This window comes from Emys orbicularis, chromosome 4, assembly GCF_028017835.1.
Source record: "Emys orbicularis isolate rEmyOrb1 chromosome 4, rEmyOrb1.hap1, whole genome shotgun sequence".
Classification (NCBI taxonomy): domain Eukaryota; kingdom Metazoa; phylum Chordata; order Testudines; family Emydidae; genus Emys; species Emys orbicularis.
In genome coordinates, this window is record NC_088686.1 from 67,052,358 (window position 1) to 67,067,660 (window position 15,303).

General features: G+C 44.2%; 1 protein-coding gene across 1 annotated transcript in view; it reads left to right on the forward strand.

The window, feature by feature from the left end:
* Window positions 1–5,554, forward strand: part of ZFYVE1 (zinc finger FYVE-type containing 1) — a 32,717-nt gene extending 27,163 nt beyond the window's left edge. The window contains exons 11-13 of the mRNA XM_065404403.1: window positions 547–727; window positions 1,441–1,554; window positions 3,439–5,554. Coding sequence (XP_065260475.1) covers window positions 547–727; window positions 1,441–1,554; window positions 3,439–3,671 — 528 coding nt within the window. The 3' untranslated portion in view covers window positions 3,672–5,554. The remainder of the gene's footprint in view (window positions 1–546; window positions 728–1,440; window positions 1,555–3,438) is intronic.
* The last annotated feature ends 9,749 nt before the right edge of the window (window positions 5,555–15,303 follow it).

Genomic DNA, 15,303 nt, shown 5'->3' on the forward strand with positions numbered 1-15,303 from the left:
ATACTTGGCCCTTCCAATTCAATTAGAGAGAGACTCCCAGCTCCTTTGAGAAAGCATATAAAAGGAATTGGGCAGATGGCTAAAATGGAAATGACCATCTTATCTTTGTTTTCCAAAACTTTCAAGTGCCCACAGATCAACTGCCCAGTCCTGTAGGCACCCAAGAAAGCGTCGCTGTAACCATTCACAGCTGTAACCATAGGGTTCATAGTAATGCTGCTGGCCTAGGCACAGCATGCTTGCCTTCCCATGGGTCCCTTCTTTGGGTATGAAGTCATCGAGCCAGAAGGACAATGCTGGCACCACACCAAGTGGTGTCTATGCCCGAGACACTTCAGTGAAAGACATCAAAAAGTCTCTGCAGTGGAAGTACAGATCAGTTAACTATGAGACTTACAATACTTTCCCCACTTGTGCAGGATCCAGTCACTTTCATGGGTGCCACTGTCCCTGACATCTTGTGATCTAGCTCTCGGACGCTTTTTGTACTGGAGATAATTAGGAAAATCAAACTAATAGTTTCTCTTTCTGGTTTGTCTTATTCAGAATTGCAGCAAGTGTGGCACGTCCTTTAAAGATAATGATACTAAACATCACTGCCGGGCCTGCGGGGAGGGCTTCTGCGATGGCTGCTCTTCCAAGTCCCGCCCTGTCCCTGAGCGGGGCTGGGGACCGGCGCCAGTGAGAGTGTGTGACAACTGCCATGACAGCAGGGGCATCCGGTTAGGTAATCCTGACCTGACTGTGCTAGTTCTGGGAATGGAAGGAAATTCTCCACCTTCCTGTCACCATTAACCATAACCATTGTGTCTGAAATCTTACCACTGATTTTCTATCGAAAGCCCCATTCCAGGGCAGATAGGGAAGTTGGCCCATAAATTGATCCAATCTGCCAACTGATGCCCTTGTAATGGGTGTAGATGGTGCCATTCTTTGGGGTACACACCACCTCAGAGAAGGATTTGAAGTCATGTTTGTGAATGCTTCTGGTGGGGAAAGCAGATGAACTCTGAGAGACCCTTTTTACTGCAAATACCATTCACAAGAAATTACTGAAAAGTCTGATCTCTTGGAGGAATTATTTCTAAATTGGACTTTATCCCAATATCCCAGAAGGCAACATCTTCTGCTGGTGGGGAGATAGCATCCCTCTGCACTGGTCTTAGAGCAGATGGTGTCTTGTCCATGTGGGTGGAGGAAAAGTGTAACAGTGAAGGTCATGCAAATTTCCCCAGGGAAGGCACGGTGGGTGTGAAATAAAGGCTGAATGGTGTTTGGCTACACTGGGATGCCAGAGAGCCCCAGGCCTACGCTACAGGTGCTGCACCTAACCAACCAAGTTACCTTGGTTTAACATTAGTTTCTCTAATAATACAGATTAACTGAGACTTGGCAGGAACTGTGCCTTGGGTTTTGAACCATAACTCTTCTATCATGCAGATGTGCCCGAGTCACAGACAGAGGAGGAAGGTGGGACGCTGATCGCCAGGAAGGTCGGTGAGGCAGTGCAGAACACTCTTGGAGCTGTGGTGACTGCCATAGACATCCCACTGGGTGGGTGCTCTTTGCTTCCAATTGTTTTTCTAACAACATTTTGGTTGCGTATGTCAGAGCTGTTTGTTAAACTTCAGTGCTTGAAATGAGCTGGCATGGCACACTGACCCTTCTTATTCCAGGGTGCCAATGTGGGTTGAGGGTCCCCCTTCTGACTTCTTCTCCTGCAGGGCCCCACCAAGCTCTCTCTGTACGTTTCCTCTACTTCCTCAGCATTTTATTTCCAGTTTACGCCTTCTCACTTCTATTCTCTCCGCAGTGCAGCATCACAGATCCTTGAGTTCTGAGCATCACTTCTTCCCGATACGCCAGTAGGGTTATTGCAGTGATCTGCCAGACTGAGTTTCCTAGGCTGAGCTTAAAAAATCATGGCCAAACTATGAGACATTCTATCAGGTTTTTAGAGGTTCTGAGTGCCTGCAGCTCCAGTTGACATAATTGGGATCTACGGGTGCTCGGCACTTCTGCAAATTAGGACCAAGAAATTTAAACATCCAGTAACTGGAAGGATGGTCCTTAATGCTGAAGTTAGTACAATGACAGTGTGCTGGTTGTTAGTGCACTGGGTACCAGCCCAGGTGCCTCAGCAGATACCTGGGTTTAAATGTTGTTCCACAGCTGAACTGCTGTTTGTTCTGCTAACCAACCCCCCACAGGAGGGAGACAGCAGTAGAGGGTGATGAATTACATTAACCACTGATCAGACCTTCCCGCCATTGCTCTGTCTGGAATTTAATCAGGCTGGCAGATCTTTTATTATTTAATAAAATAAAATGGAAGCAGGAATGACGCTGCCAGATGTTGGTGTTACCACCATGGTACACATACCTGTAAGAGTGATGGTTACATTGTTTTGGCCACCCAGCTGAACCGCAATGGACGGAAGATAAGGCAGAGAAAGCCAATGTTCTCTGAACAAGTCCTGGCCGGAGGAGGTGTCCACCTCTACTTATCCTGGATGGCCTTCTGCAAAAAATAGCAAAAAATTAGTAAAGTGGGCTGTGCTTTTTTCACAGCCCAGAATCTCTTCCTTTCTTGGTATAATATTCTGTTTGTGGGATCACTTCAGTAATTCAGGGAGATTTGATCACTCTGTTCTCTTGAGGAGCCAAGACTAGGGGTTAAGAATACTAGCTGCCTTACTTCCACAGTGTGAACTACAAGAAGCCCTTGACATTGTGTGGGCTGTATGGCCCCCAGAGATCTATTAGATCTACTTAACTTGCTATGCCAGGCTGAATAAGGTTTAATGCAGGAATTTTCATGTTTAGGTCACTGGTCCAAATCCAGCCAAGGTCAGCAGTCACCAAGTGTTGTAAGCCACTGATCACTATTTGGTGCCTGATGTGAAATGAACTGAAGTTCTCAGTCTGCTTACTAGTAGACAGGCATCCACATCACGTGCTATAAATTGGTATCCTGGGTGGCAGTCTTAGCAAAAAGGTGTAGGATTGAGAGAGACTTGGAGACTGATCTGCTATCTGGCCCCTGACTTGGTCAGGGTTGAATGCGGAGGGGAAGCTTGCAGTGCATGTTGTGCCTATTGGATTTCATTCTCTAGGGCTACCAAACCAGCTCTAACTAATTATTTATTATTATTATTATTATTATTTATTAAACAATGGTGTAGTGGTGGCAGGGTCCCCATTAAAACAATGCCATTGAATTGTGTAGGGGCAGAATATGAAAGATTTGGAATAGCCTGAACTACTAGCAGATGCCTGCTAGAATGAAGTATTCTGTGGGCAGACCTTAACAGTTTCCGTAATGAGCTCCTTGGAAAGGCACAGGCATTGCTGGTAGTCCTTGTGTCCTTCCCCTCCTTTTCCTTAGCAAAGAACAGGAGACATTCTAATCGCTGTGGTTCTTTCTAATCCTTTGTAGGGCTCGTGAAAGATGCTGCTAGACCTGCTTACTGGGTGCCGGATCATGAAATCCTGCACTGCCACAACTGCCAGAAGGAGTTCAACATCAAGCTCTCTAAACACCACTGTCGAGCCTGCGGCCAGGGATTCTGCGATGAATGTTCAAACGAGCGCCGAGCAGTCCCTTCCCGCGGATGGGATCATCCAGTGCGAGTCTGTTTTAACTGCAATAAGAAACCTGGTGATCTTTAACCCCAGCTTCCTGTCTGGGTCCTTCACGATTCCTTAGGTTCTCAGGGTTAGAAAAAAATATTTGGTCTCCCTTTCACTTTTTGCAGCCAGAGTGCATGTTTCTGATCTCCGGCCTGCTCTCATGTTCTACCCATCTTGGAATGCTGGGACATGAGCTCAAGTGAGTAAACTGGACCTTCAGGTTTTAATTGTAAGCTGATTGGGGAAGGGGGAGCTCATGTAAATGAGCAACCCAAATCCAATGTATTTTATTCCAGTTTAAACATCTATATCTATATCTATATAATTTAGTATGTTAAGGATGCCGGTGGCTAGTGAAGTTTTGAATATTTCTAGTTCAAATAAGAGATGCAGCTGGACCCTGCTGTATTGGGTCGAATTCATAGCCACTGCAGTGCCTTCTAATTTTTCTCTTGAAGCATTTTGCTTATCACACGGTCCTATTGTAAAGGTTTGGACCCTTTGCTGCCAGGAGGGTCCAAGGCTCCCCAAGTGTTGATGCATGAATTGCATCTGATAATGGGAAGGGTCCTGCCTCTGGAAGCTCCATGTGCTGGCACTAAAGGGTTTGCAAAATCCATTTGAATTGTGGTCACAAATGCTAGTCTGGCAGGTCATGGGACTGCAGTGCAGGCGAGTGGAGGTGAACCTAGCACCATGGCAGAGACCAAGCTAGAGTTGTTGAAAGGAAAACAAATGATGTGGAAAATGCTAGGGCATCTGTGGTAGAAGCCATTTCCATGTCAGCACAAAATCACAGGATTGCAGGGCCTCACTCTTCTTGACCATGTTCCCATGCGCTTGGATTTCTTTCTGGAGCACTTTAACTGCTTTATGAGGTTTGTCAGAAACTAAGAGGCTTGTGACCAGAACGAGGCAAGTGCCTGTTTTCTGGAAGATTGCATGACCTGAAGTCTAGTGTTTGCTAGGCTTACTAAAGTTTTAAAGGGTCCCCAAATCCATGGTGCCACCAATAGTCTTGCAGACGGCTGCATAGAAACGGCACAGATTTGACTGTGATCTTTCTTATAAAAACAACAACAAACCAACAGATCCAGCTGGAAAACAGGAATCTCTTCTCAGCTCTTAGCAAGTGGCACTCACTGGACTTCACCCTTCCATAAAGGTCTGCATTGAACCACTGAATTTATCAGCAATGAGCAAACCACTGCGCTCAACTGATACGCTCCTTTTCTGTGGATTTTGGCTCTCATGACAAGAAATAAGAGACCATCATGAACTGAACTTTTGGCTTATGTAGACAAGGGATGCTCCCATGGAGGGGACTTGTCTCCAATTGTAGTGGCTGGAGTTTGACACTATACCCTGAAACTGATTTAGTCCTACCTGTTAAACATGCCCTTGTGTAGCTCAATGATTGACACCCTCTGATAGGACTATATTATTAAATTAACTGCTATAAAAGACTAGACCTTCTGAACAAGTGTGCTGGCTTTGGGCTTTTAACTAACAGTTCTTGCTCTTGCCCCTGAAGGAACCTGTTTGCAAAGTGACTGCCCCAGGCAGCTGTTCCCAGACTTCACCCTGAAGCTGAAATGGAATGTGTGGTAGGAAACCTTCCCTGCTGGTTAAAGTTGTCAGAGACTGACTTGTATTTTGTAATCAAAGGCTGTCATAAGCTGACAGTCACCTGGAAGGGAGTGGGGGATAGGAGTCGTTAACAGTCCGGTCTTAGAAAAGACATTTTACAGCATAGCTCTGCACTTTGAGCTGTTTATTTTTGAATAGGTGGTGGACAATACAATTAATATGTGTTGTTGATTTGAAGGCCATGCCCTGTGTGGCTTCCATGCATGTAGCTTTACTACCATGTTAATGCACAAAGAGAAACCATCCATGACATTCCTTGTATAAAGTCTTCACTTCAGAATCTCTGTGTCATTGACTTGTTAGAATTTTGTCCTGCCACAGGCAGATGTACTGCCTCAGTCCATTTAAGACAAAGTGCTGTCTATGCATTTCTAGCACACGCATTGCGGTGGTATCCAAGTGCCTATTGGGACATGGAGTCCAATCCCGACTGACAGTTCTAGTGCTCTGGGGTGTTGGGACTGTGCTGAGATCTTGTCAGCAAAGCAAGAGCCCTTTTGTTGTGCTTACCTTAAATGGGGTTGATGTCGGGGGAAATGTTGTAGCTGAGCATCAGTAAAATAAAGAAGAGGGCAACAGGTAATCCTAAATAAGGTAGCAACAGGAAAGGTAAGAGACTCGGCTACACAGGAAAGTTGCTCTGGTTTAACTAGCACCACTTTTCAAACCAGTTTAAATTCCTGTGTGGACTCTCTTATTTCAGTTTAAGTGGTTTATTTCAGTTTAATTTAAATCTGTTCCTAATCCATTTAAACTAATGTGAAATAAACCAGTCTTACACCAGAATAAGAGTGTCTACATGGGGGGTTGCATCAGTTTAACTAGTTTGGTTTAAATTTACACCTTAGGTTATATTGGTGCAACTTGCCCAGATAGACAAGGCCTAAGTTTTAATGCACTGTGCTTTGTCCTATGCTCTAGCATCCAATGAGAGTGCTTGGGTAGAGGGAGAAAATGAAAAAAGATTCTCAGGTTACAAAAGCCTCCCAGGGAAAAAAAATACTGTATACCACAAAGGTTAAAGAGCACTGTTCTAAGCTGTCCACTGTAGGCCCTCCCCTCTCCCTGTTCTGACAGCATCAGGTATCACGGGTGTGGGGAGACTAGAGCCTAGTCAGACTTTTTCTTTAGACCCTTCCCTGTTCCAAAATGAGAGTCATATTCAAGATCCTGCTCTCATGTTGGAATATAGTCCTCATGAGAAAGCCAGGGGTTCCTAGACGGCTCAGCACTAGCTGCTGGTTGAGAGCCTTGTTCATCTCCTAGTGAAGTCAATGGAAAGATTCATGTTGACTTAAATGGGCGTTGGATCAGGCACTTAAAGGAGATAAATATGCCTAGAATGTGTGCATTAACTGAGCCCAGCAGGAGCTGGGATTACCAGATTTCTATGCTTGAGGCATTAGTGTTTCATAAGAAAATGGCTTTGAACAACCCCCTCTCCCTTGAACCTGGACAATGCTCTGTATTTCTGCAGCAGCATAAACTTTTAACTGGGAAAACAATCTGAAAAATGAGTCTCGCCTGCTTAATGCTTCAGAGTGTTAAGCAGGTAACACTGCAGCATCCAGGACAGGAAGTGGGAAAACCCATTTTGAAGACATGAGTTTTTACTAGGAAAAGAAGGACCTGAAATAAACTCATTTTTGCTCATTATTATTATTATTTATTTGTATTATCATAGCAACCTAGGAGCCCTAGTCATGGACTAGAATCCCATTGTGCCAGGCACTGCACAAACACGGGACAAAAAGACAGTGCCTACCCCAAGCTTGCATCTAAGCCCACAACCTCTTACCAGAGAAGCTGTTCTTGCAGACACTCCCACAGCATCTAAATAGAGTGACTCTTGCAAAAGTCCATCTCCAAGCATCGGTAGCCTTTCCTGAGCTCTGGAAAAGCCCAAACTGGAGGTTGCTTCACGATGTCAACCTAGAAGAGGTCTAGTAGTTGAATGAAGTTCACTTGGGAGGGTAGGGAAAACACTTATTATTGGAATCGAGGAATGAAACATCATACGGTTAAAAGCAAAACCTTATTTCCCTGTTAGATGAAAAATGCCATTCTCTTTCAGTATATTTCCAAAATACTAGTTTATGGGTTTTGTAGATTACTGATTAGAGAGTCACAGTTTAAAGTCTTGTAAATCAAGGTGGGAGTTTGGCCTTTGCACCAACTTGCACAGTTCACTATAATGGTAATGTTTCAGTGGCTGCAGTAAACACTTGTCTTGGCAAGATTATTAATTTCAGTCTGTCTGAGATGTGGCAAGATAACAGACTGTTTTGACTTACAGAACAAAGTAGTCTGTGTTTGATAGTATTTTTTTGCCAGAAAAGTGATGGCAGATTCACAGTGGATCAAGAAACCTCTACATCTTTTCTAGCAAATGTGGCCAAAAAAAAAAAAAATTGATTAAAATAAGAATCGTGAATTGACGTGCAAATATGCCTGAGAGTTTGGCCAAGTATGAAAATAATTCTTTAACAGGGTGTACAGTAAGCAGCTCAGATTTCAGGAAGAGGAAACGTAGATGATTTTATTCTTTGCTCAGACTTATTTACTTCAAATGAGCTGACTGTGTCAGTTACCTGTAAAGAGGTGCATGTTCCTCTGAATATAAAGGATGGATTTTTCCTCTCCAATTTTGAGCTAGACACAGTAGGAGGTTTATCTGTTACTATAAATTTGTTCACTTTCAGATGTCCCCACACTGTGAAATTTTTGGGCCAAACTCAGAGGCAAGATAAGGTATATCTAGCACATGGTGACTGTAGACTACTGGAACTTAGACAACCAGGGGGTGGAAGAGCAGGGTTGGGACAGGAAAAGCATCTAGCAGGAGGATGTGAAAGAAAAGGAACATTTGTCTTTGACCCTCCTGTTTTTTGTGTTTTTCCTGCTATAACCTCACCCTTCTGCTGTCTGCGTGGACTGTGAGTTATATTTTCTCCAGTTTACTCACTTGTAATTGACACTCCCCGATTTGTCACTTCTGCATTGGGCCTTTTGTCTGTGGTCTGGAAAGCAAGACAATCCCTCCCCTGACCATGCTCAAAACTACTCTGTGCTTTTTTAAAATATTATTCCTTGATCCATAGCTCTGCCATGCCCCGCAACAACTAGAAACCACCCATCTGCCTGCTACAGCATCCCCTAGTGCCCTAGCTGAAGCCCTGGGAGACTGACCAGTTCCCAAGTTGTTATGAAAGGGAGATTAGCCTGTGTACTAACAGCATGAAAGCTTTTGGGTTTTCCACCTGGCCATACAGAGAACTAGCTGTGGCTCTTTTACATGTAGTTCCCTTACCTCGAGCCTGCCTGCTAGAGTTTATGCTGGCATCTCATTTTGTCTATTGAACATCTTCCCTTTTCAATGTGTAATCGGACAACCTATGCTTTCAATGACTGTAACGCCAGCTAGTGTAGCAATGTGCTAGTATCTGGAGTTAAGCCTCTGCCAGAAGCAATTTGGCCCAGATCCTCAAAGATGCTTAAGTGCCTTAATTCCCATTGATTTCAATGGGAGTTAGGCACCTAAACACCTTTCAGGATCTGGGCCTTTGGTAGCAATAGATTTGTCCTTGCCTGCTGCTAACGATTAAAAGGGATTGACTGGATTTTCATTTTGATGGGGGGGGGGGGGGGGGAATCCCCTTTTCCTCTCACTGTTTTACTTTTTTTTTCTAAACAAGTACAAAAAGTGAAAGTAAGGTAGGAGAATTAGATTTGAAAATTTTTCATTAAAAAAAAACAACATGAAAAATTACTGAAATGGGAGAAAATATATATCAAGGATGGCCAAACGTACTGACCATCTGAACCGCATACAATAATCTTTGGAAGTTCGAGAGGCAGGCACACCTATTGGGGCTCAGGGCTTTAGCCCTGCAGTGGGGTGGTGGGGCTAGGGTCTTCTGCCCTGTGGGGAAGGGGGTCTTGGGGCTTCAGCCCCACAGGAGGTACTTGCTGGGGTTCGGGGCTTCAGCCCTGCTCCTTCTGAAGGCCCTAGCCCCAGCAGGTGTGCCCCATAGGGCTGAAGCCCCAAGCCCAGGCAGGCGCCTCCTGCAGGACTGAAGCCCCTAGCCCCACCACAGGGCAGAAGCCCTGAGCTCCCCCAGTTTGGTAGGTGAAAAAAGGGGTGGGGGGAGGAAGAGGGGCCCTGCAAGCTGCACTTAAACTGTAAAAGAGCCGCATGTGGCTCGGCCACCTCTGATATATATAGTTGGTAATTTTCCACAAAAGGTCCTTAACCTTTGCTAATCAGTTTGTGCAGGGCCACACCCGTTGATGCCGAAGTGCTACTGCTAAGGGCTTAAGAAATGCAGGTTGCTGAGAGTAACTAGCACAAAGTTACAGCAGGCGGAGCTAAAAGTGATTGAAAGCATCAGTTTTAAAATGAAATGAAGATGTAAAACAGCTGCCTGTGAAAGGTACTATTGGGTAGAGCAGGGCAATGCCAATCGTATTTTTTACATTTAAAAAAAACACACTAAAGCAAGGGGAGGGGTCTTGCTTTCCTGCTTGTTGCCAAAATCAAATAGACTATTCGTTTCAATCCATTTCACATTTTTCAGCAATAGCAAAAGAATCAGAGATTTTATTACACAATGAGAGGGAATCATACCATGCATATGCATATAAAAATTATGATCTTTCCCCAAACATCTCTGCTTATTACAGAAAACTATCCTGACTCGTGTATTTTGTTAGTCACCAAGCATAAGCCACATAATTGCATTTTGGGACTATTCAAGTTTTTCACAGTGGAAAGACTTCAGCTGAGAGATCCCAGCAATGCCAGAACATGGGAAAATTACTGTAGTCAAGCCTTGCAAATCAACAATTCACTGTGACAGGAAGTTAATGTAAGTTAACAACGTGGCAGCTGCCAAAGAGCAAGATCAGTTATTGCAACTAAGCAATGAAGTGTATTTAGTTTTCTCACTTCTACCATCTATTGAAGTGACCACTACCAATATGAACAATTCCCTTACAAAAATCCAAGTATATGGTGTAACAATATCCTCTCCAGTGTAATAAATCATTTGATCACTGCATTGAATTACAGATTGTCACTAATTAATGTAGTTTACATATTGCATAAATAAAAATGTATCTGAAAGCTCTGCTGTTGCAAAGCTGGGCTTGTAGAATTCAGCTTCCTTTAGAAATCAGAGTTTTGTTGGAGTTAAATAAGTCCCATCCTGCCCCCCCCCCCCCCCCCCCCCGCCTTTTAATTGTAGAAATTTCCTTTGGGAGGCTTTGAACCCTGATTTCTAATACGTCCAAATGGGTGTTAAATTCTTCCATTTCTACTCTGAGAAGCAGTTCTACAGTGGCAGACTGGATTTCTTAATGGGAAGCAGTAGTACCTAGAGGGTGGCTGTCAGAAAAACATCACAACTGTTCATAGCTACAGTGATGATACAACAGTGACAGATAGCATGGACAGCTGTGGTCTACTGGTTGGAACACAGAAAGTCAGGACACCTGAGGTCTGTCAGACTCTGCCTCTCACTGACTTGCCCACACCCTGAAAACATCACTTAACCTCTCTGTAACATGAGGATAATAATTTTGTGAAGTGCTTTGAAATCTATGGCTGGAAAAGGCGATCTAGAGAAAGTAAATTGTGCTGTTAGCAGATAGGTCTGGATCCTGCAAACACTGATGTGGGTGCTTAACTTTAGGCATGAGAGTAGGCTCATTGACTTCAATCTGACTACTCACGTGCTTGAAGTGATGCACATACACAAGTGTTTGCAGGACTCAGCTTGAAATGGCACCTGCCACTGCTAAACAAGAACACCATTTACTCAAAGGGCCATGTTATGAAGTTTTGTTTTTAAAAATTCATTTTCATTAGTAAATCTTTAGTTAAACAGTGGTATTCAAACTAGCCACTGCAATTGTCCTTACTTTGCAAGACCTATATGTGGAGCAATGAACTAATATGAAAGGCCAGGAAGCTTAAACTGATGTTAGATTCATTCCTAGGGCACAAATAAATTTTCATAAAATGTCAGGGTTGGAAGGGACCTCAGGAGGTCATCTAGTCCAACCCCCTGCTCAAAGCAGGACCAATCCCCAGACAGATTTTTGCCCCAGTTCCCTAAATGGCCCCCTCAAGGATTGAACTCACAACCCTGGGTTTAGCAGGCCAATGCTCAAACCACTGAGCTATCCTGCCCCCCTTTCAGCAGGAGATGAGGACACTCAGCATTTTACAGGATTGGGCCTACAGTTCATAGTCATGAATATAATAGCAGAACCACTGATGTTAATCAGAGTTTTGCCATTGCCTTTTGTGCAGCCAGGACTTTTCTCCATGGTTCTGGGGTTGTAGGCAGGGAGTGAAAGAAAAGCAGCCAAGGAGAAATACTGCAGCAGTTGCACTCACTAGGAGTAATACCCACCTTATCATTCCTGTAACTTTTAGGTTTGGGGCTGCCATTTTTCAATGTTCCCTTTGTGAATTAAGGAGCTCAGTGCTAAAAGAGAAATCTCACTCAGGGCAGAGATAAGTGACCAATAAGAGGATCGTATGCTGCTTTCAGTACCTCATGGCACATATAGTAACATGTTTCACTAAGGTAACAAACATGGACTCATTCTCTGCTGAAATGAAGCTATAACTGTGAGGAGAACAACTGGGTGTCTGTAAGGTTCTTTACTTCAATAAACCTAGAGGGGCTCTTCTCAGAATTTCTGCTTGATTCCTACATCAGTGTAGTCCCAACAGATGTCAGCTAAGTGCTGTCCAGCCATGGCTTGCCCCTGGACAAGGCCCAACTTCTTCCCCTCACTTACTGGGAAACTGCTCTTGTTGCTAGGACCATGTCCATATACTGGCATTGGATAGCAGGCAGTTGGGAAGGACCCCACCACAAAAACGTGGAGTTACGCTTTCCTTTAAGGGTATAGGGAGACAGGAAGCAAACAATTGCTGCTGGTCCTTTAACAGGGAGGGAGCAGCTGGAGCCACTGCTGTTTCTACAGGAAGGAGGGGGGTGGGGAGCACAGTGATCTTTTGAAGCATAGAGGAGGCAGATAGAAGAATGAAGGGCCCAGCTATAGGAGGGGAAAGCAGCGGGGATAGCAGTAGCCACAGCCAGCAAACAGGTAAGTGCAGGTGGTGGGTTTAATTGTGGCTGGAGAAAGCCTTGATTTATTAATATTACCATAGCACCTAGGAGCCCCAGTCTTGCACGTTGGGCTAGGTGCTGTACAAACACACAACACAAAGACAGCTGCTGCCCCAAAGAGCTTACAATCTAAGTACAATACAAGACAAAAGATAACGCACAGATACAGTCAGACAAGGGAACACAAGGAAACACTGGGACGACGGCCAGCACGATAGGCTGTGGTGTCTCAGCACATCAGCAGCCTAACTACTGTCAAGTTTTTTGCAGGCATCCTGGCAAAGGAGGGTTTGTAAGACCATCATGAAGTAGCTTTGAGGCTGTTTACAGGAAGCCCCTCCAGAGCGTGAGAGGCAGCATGGGAGAAAGCATAAAAGTGCTTGTTTGAAAAGTTGAGTGGGCAATGGAGATTGGCCCATCATCATGCCAATCAGAGGTGAGCACTAACAGCTCAATAGCAATGAGAGATGATTGGTAGGGGTGGGCATAGAAAATGAAGGGCTTTTAAAGTGAAGACAAGCAGCCTATGTTTGATGCAGTCTCAGAACCTATATAAAATAGAATGCAATAGGGAAGGGGGAGCCAGTGTAGGGATGCAAAGAGAGGGCTGACATGGTCAAAGTGACTGGCTAGGAAAAGTATCTTTGCAGCAGCATTTTGAATGGTAATGAGAGGGGCAAGACTGCATTGGTCAAGCCAGGGAGAAGAATGTTTCAGTAATAAAGATGCAATATGAAAGCCTGGACAAGAGTTTTAGCTCTGTGGATGGACAGAAAAGGCTGTACCTGAGAGGAGATGTGTGGAAAGAATCTGCAGAATTTAGATGTAGGCTGAATATGAGAACCTAGAGAGAGGCTACCTACAGGCCAGAATGACAGGCAGGGTGACAGTGATATCCACAGGAATTGAGAAAGGGAATAGTGGGAAGGGACGATTTAGAGCTCTGTTTTAGCCATGTTGAGCTTGAGCTGATCACTAGACTTCCATTAGGCAAATGAAGAGAGCCACTTCAAGTTAAATGTGTGTGGTTTTGAAAGCCTGGCAGTGCAAGTATTTTTCATGAGGGCTAATAGGCTTAGTCCTTGGGCAAACAGGTGTTTGAGAAGCAGAGCTTAAAAATTTCCCCATCTTCCTCCATACGAGTAGAGCCCTGCGCAGATACAAAATTTGAATCTGCATCCATCTGCGATCCACAAAAATGGTCCGCGGATTATCTGCGGATTTGCAGGGCTTTACATATGAGCGAGTAAACAAGCATGCCTTCTGACTGACGGAGACTGAACCTGAATGAACCAGGTCCAGTCTGGCATTTCCTGCTAGACCACAGTCCCTCTGCTGGGACATCAGGGTAGAGGAAGTAGGTTATTTTGAGAATGCAGGAGGAGGGCACTAGGGCCTTTCCTTTCTAGCTGCCTTACCTACTGGCTGCTCAAAAGAGGTTATTCCAGTGCCCTTGGCCACGGCCTGCACTCCCAGCTCTTCTTTTGTACCCCCATCACAAGCTTAATTAGAAGCCTTAGCTGGAGGGACTTTGGCAGGGGGTGGGGATGAATGTGTGTGCGGGGGCTCATCATGAATGCTTAGCTCATGGAAACAGCAGGCACAGCAGCTGAGCTTCTTGCATTTAATGGGCTTTGCTGAAGGGGAGTGAAGAAAACACTAGAAAAAAAACAAGATGCCTTCCTGCCACATTTGTTTTAGCTGGTGTTCCCACACCAGTGGCACACAAATATTACAGAATCATTATCCTATCTAGGACGAGGGTCTTGACTACAGCTGGGAGAACTGTGGGGGAGGGGGTTCTAAATGTACTGCTTTAAATTCAAGACTGAATTTTGATTCAGTGGAATTCATAACCCCCTGTTTATTTTGCTTTCTACAAACATTCAAGCAGCTCAGGGGGTACTAGCAGAAATGCCTCTACAAAAGACATTTTAAACTTCAAATAGTCCAAAAGCCAATTCTCAATTGAACAGTACATGGTAACAGTCACCATTTGTACCAAGTTGTACTGGATATGGAAATCATTTACCCAATCCAACTGAAAAACAAACAAACAAAAAAATCTCAATGATTTAAGTATATAACCAAACAAAACATGAATTGCAAACTGCAAATATTCTCAACAAACAGCCACAAATAGACCAAGAATTAGTAACTGAAGGAATTAGCCTACTTATTTGTTCTGTAAAGTTAATTTGAGAATTTGAGCCCGTTTTTGCACAAAAAACTGTACCTATATTATTCACTGGCATTTGTCCAGACACAACTTTCCCGCTGAGTGACTTTTTTCCAGTAAAGGAAGCACTCTCCTTAATGTTTCACTGTTCTAGCAGGGACAGAGTTTTGTATTTCAGCAATAAGTGGTGGTGGTGTGAACAAGAAATTTGAAGACAAAGATACAATGGCATAGAAAAGGGGGGACAGCATGCTGTGTTGGGAGAATGCAGAGAGCATCAAAGGGGATGGGGAGTAGAAAGAGGGGGGGCTCAGAGAGGCAAAGTGACTAGGCCTAGAAAGACGCTACACAAAATATCAGTGAGTATGGAGCCCTGTGAGATGAAGAGAACTCCTTATATTAAATACGTTCACTGTAATCTCTGAGGTTGCTTGTGTTCCTGGAAGCCTGACTGTTCCAGTTTTAACCAATCTCTGTCTGGTATTATAGAGCAGCCTTACTTTCTGGTCTGTCTGGGGTGCTCTCCTCCCATTTCCTTTTCATGTCTCCCCCTTATTGGAGAGTCAGTGGAACAGTTAGCTTTTCCTATTCAACTTTTGCCAATGAGTTTCAGCTACTGGCTGAAAGTCAGATCCCACAAATGATCCTTCCTTCCAAACTCTCAGCTGAATTAAAAAAACCTGTACTCTGTAGG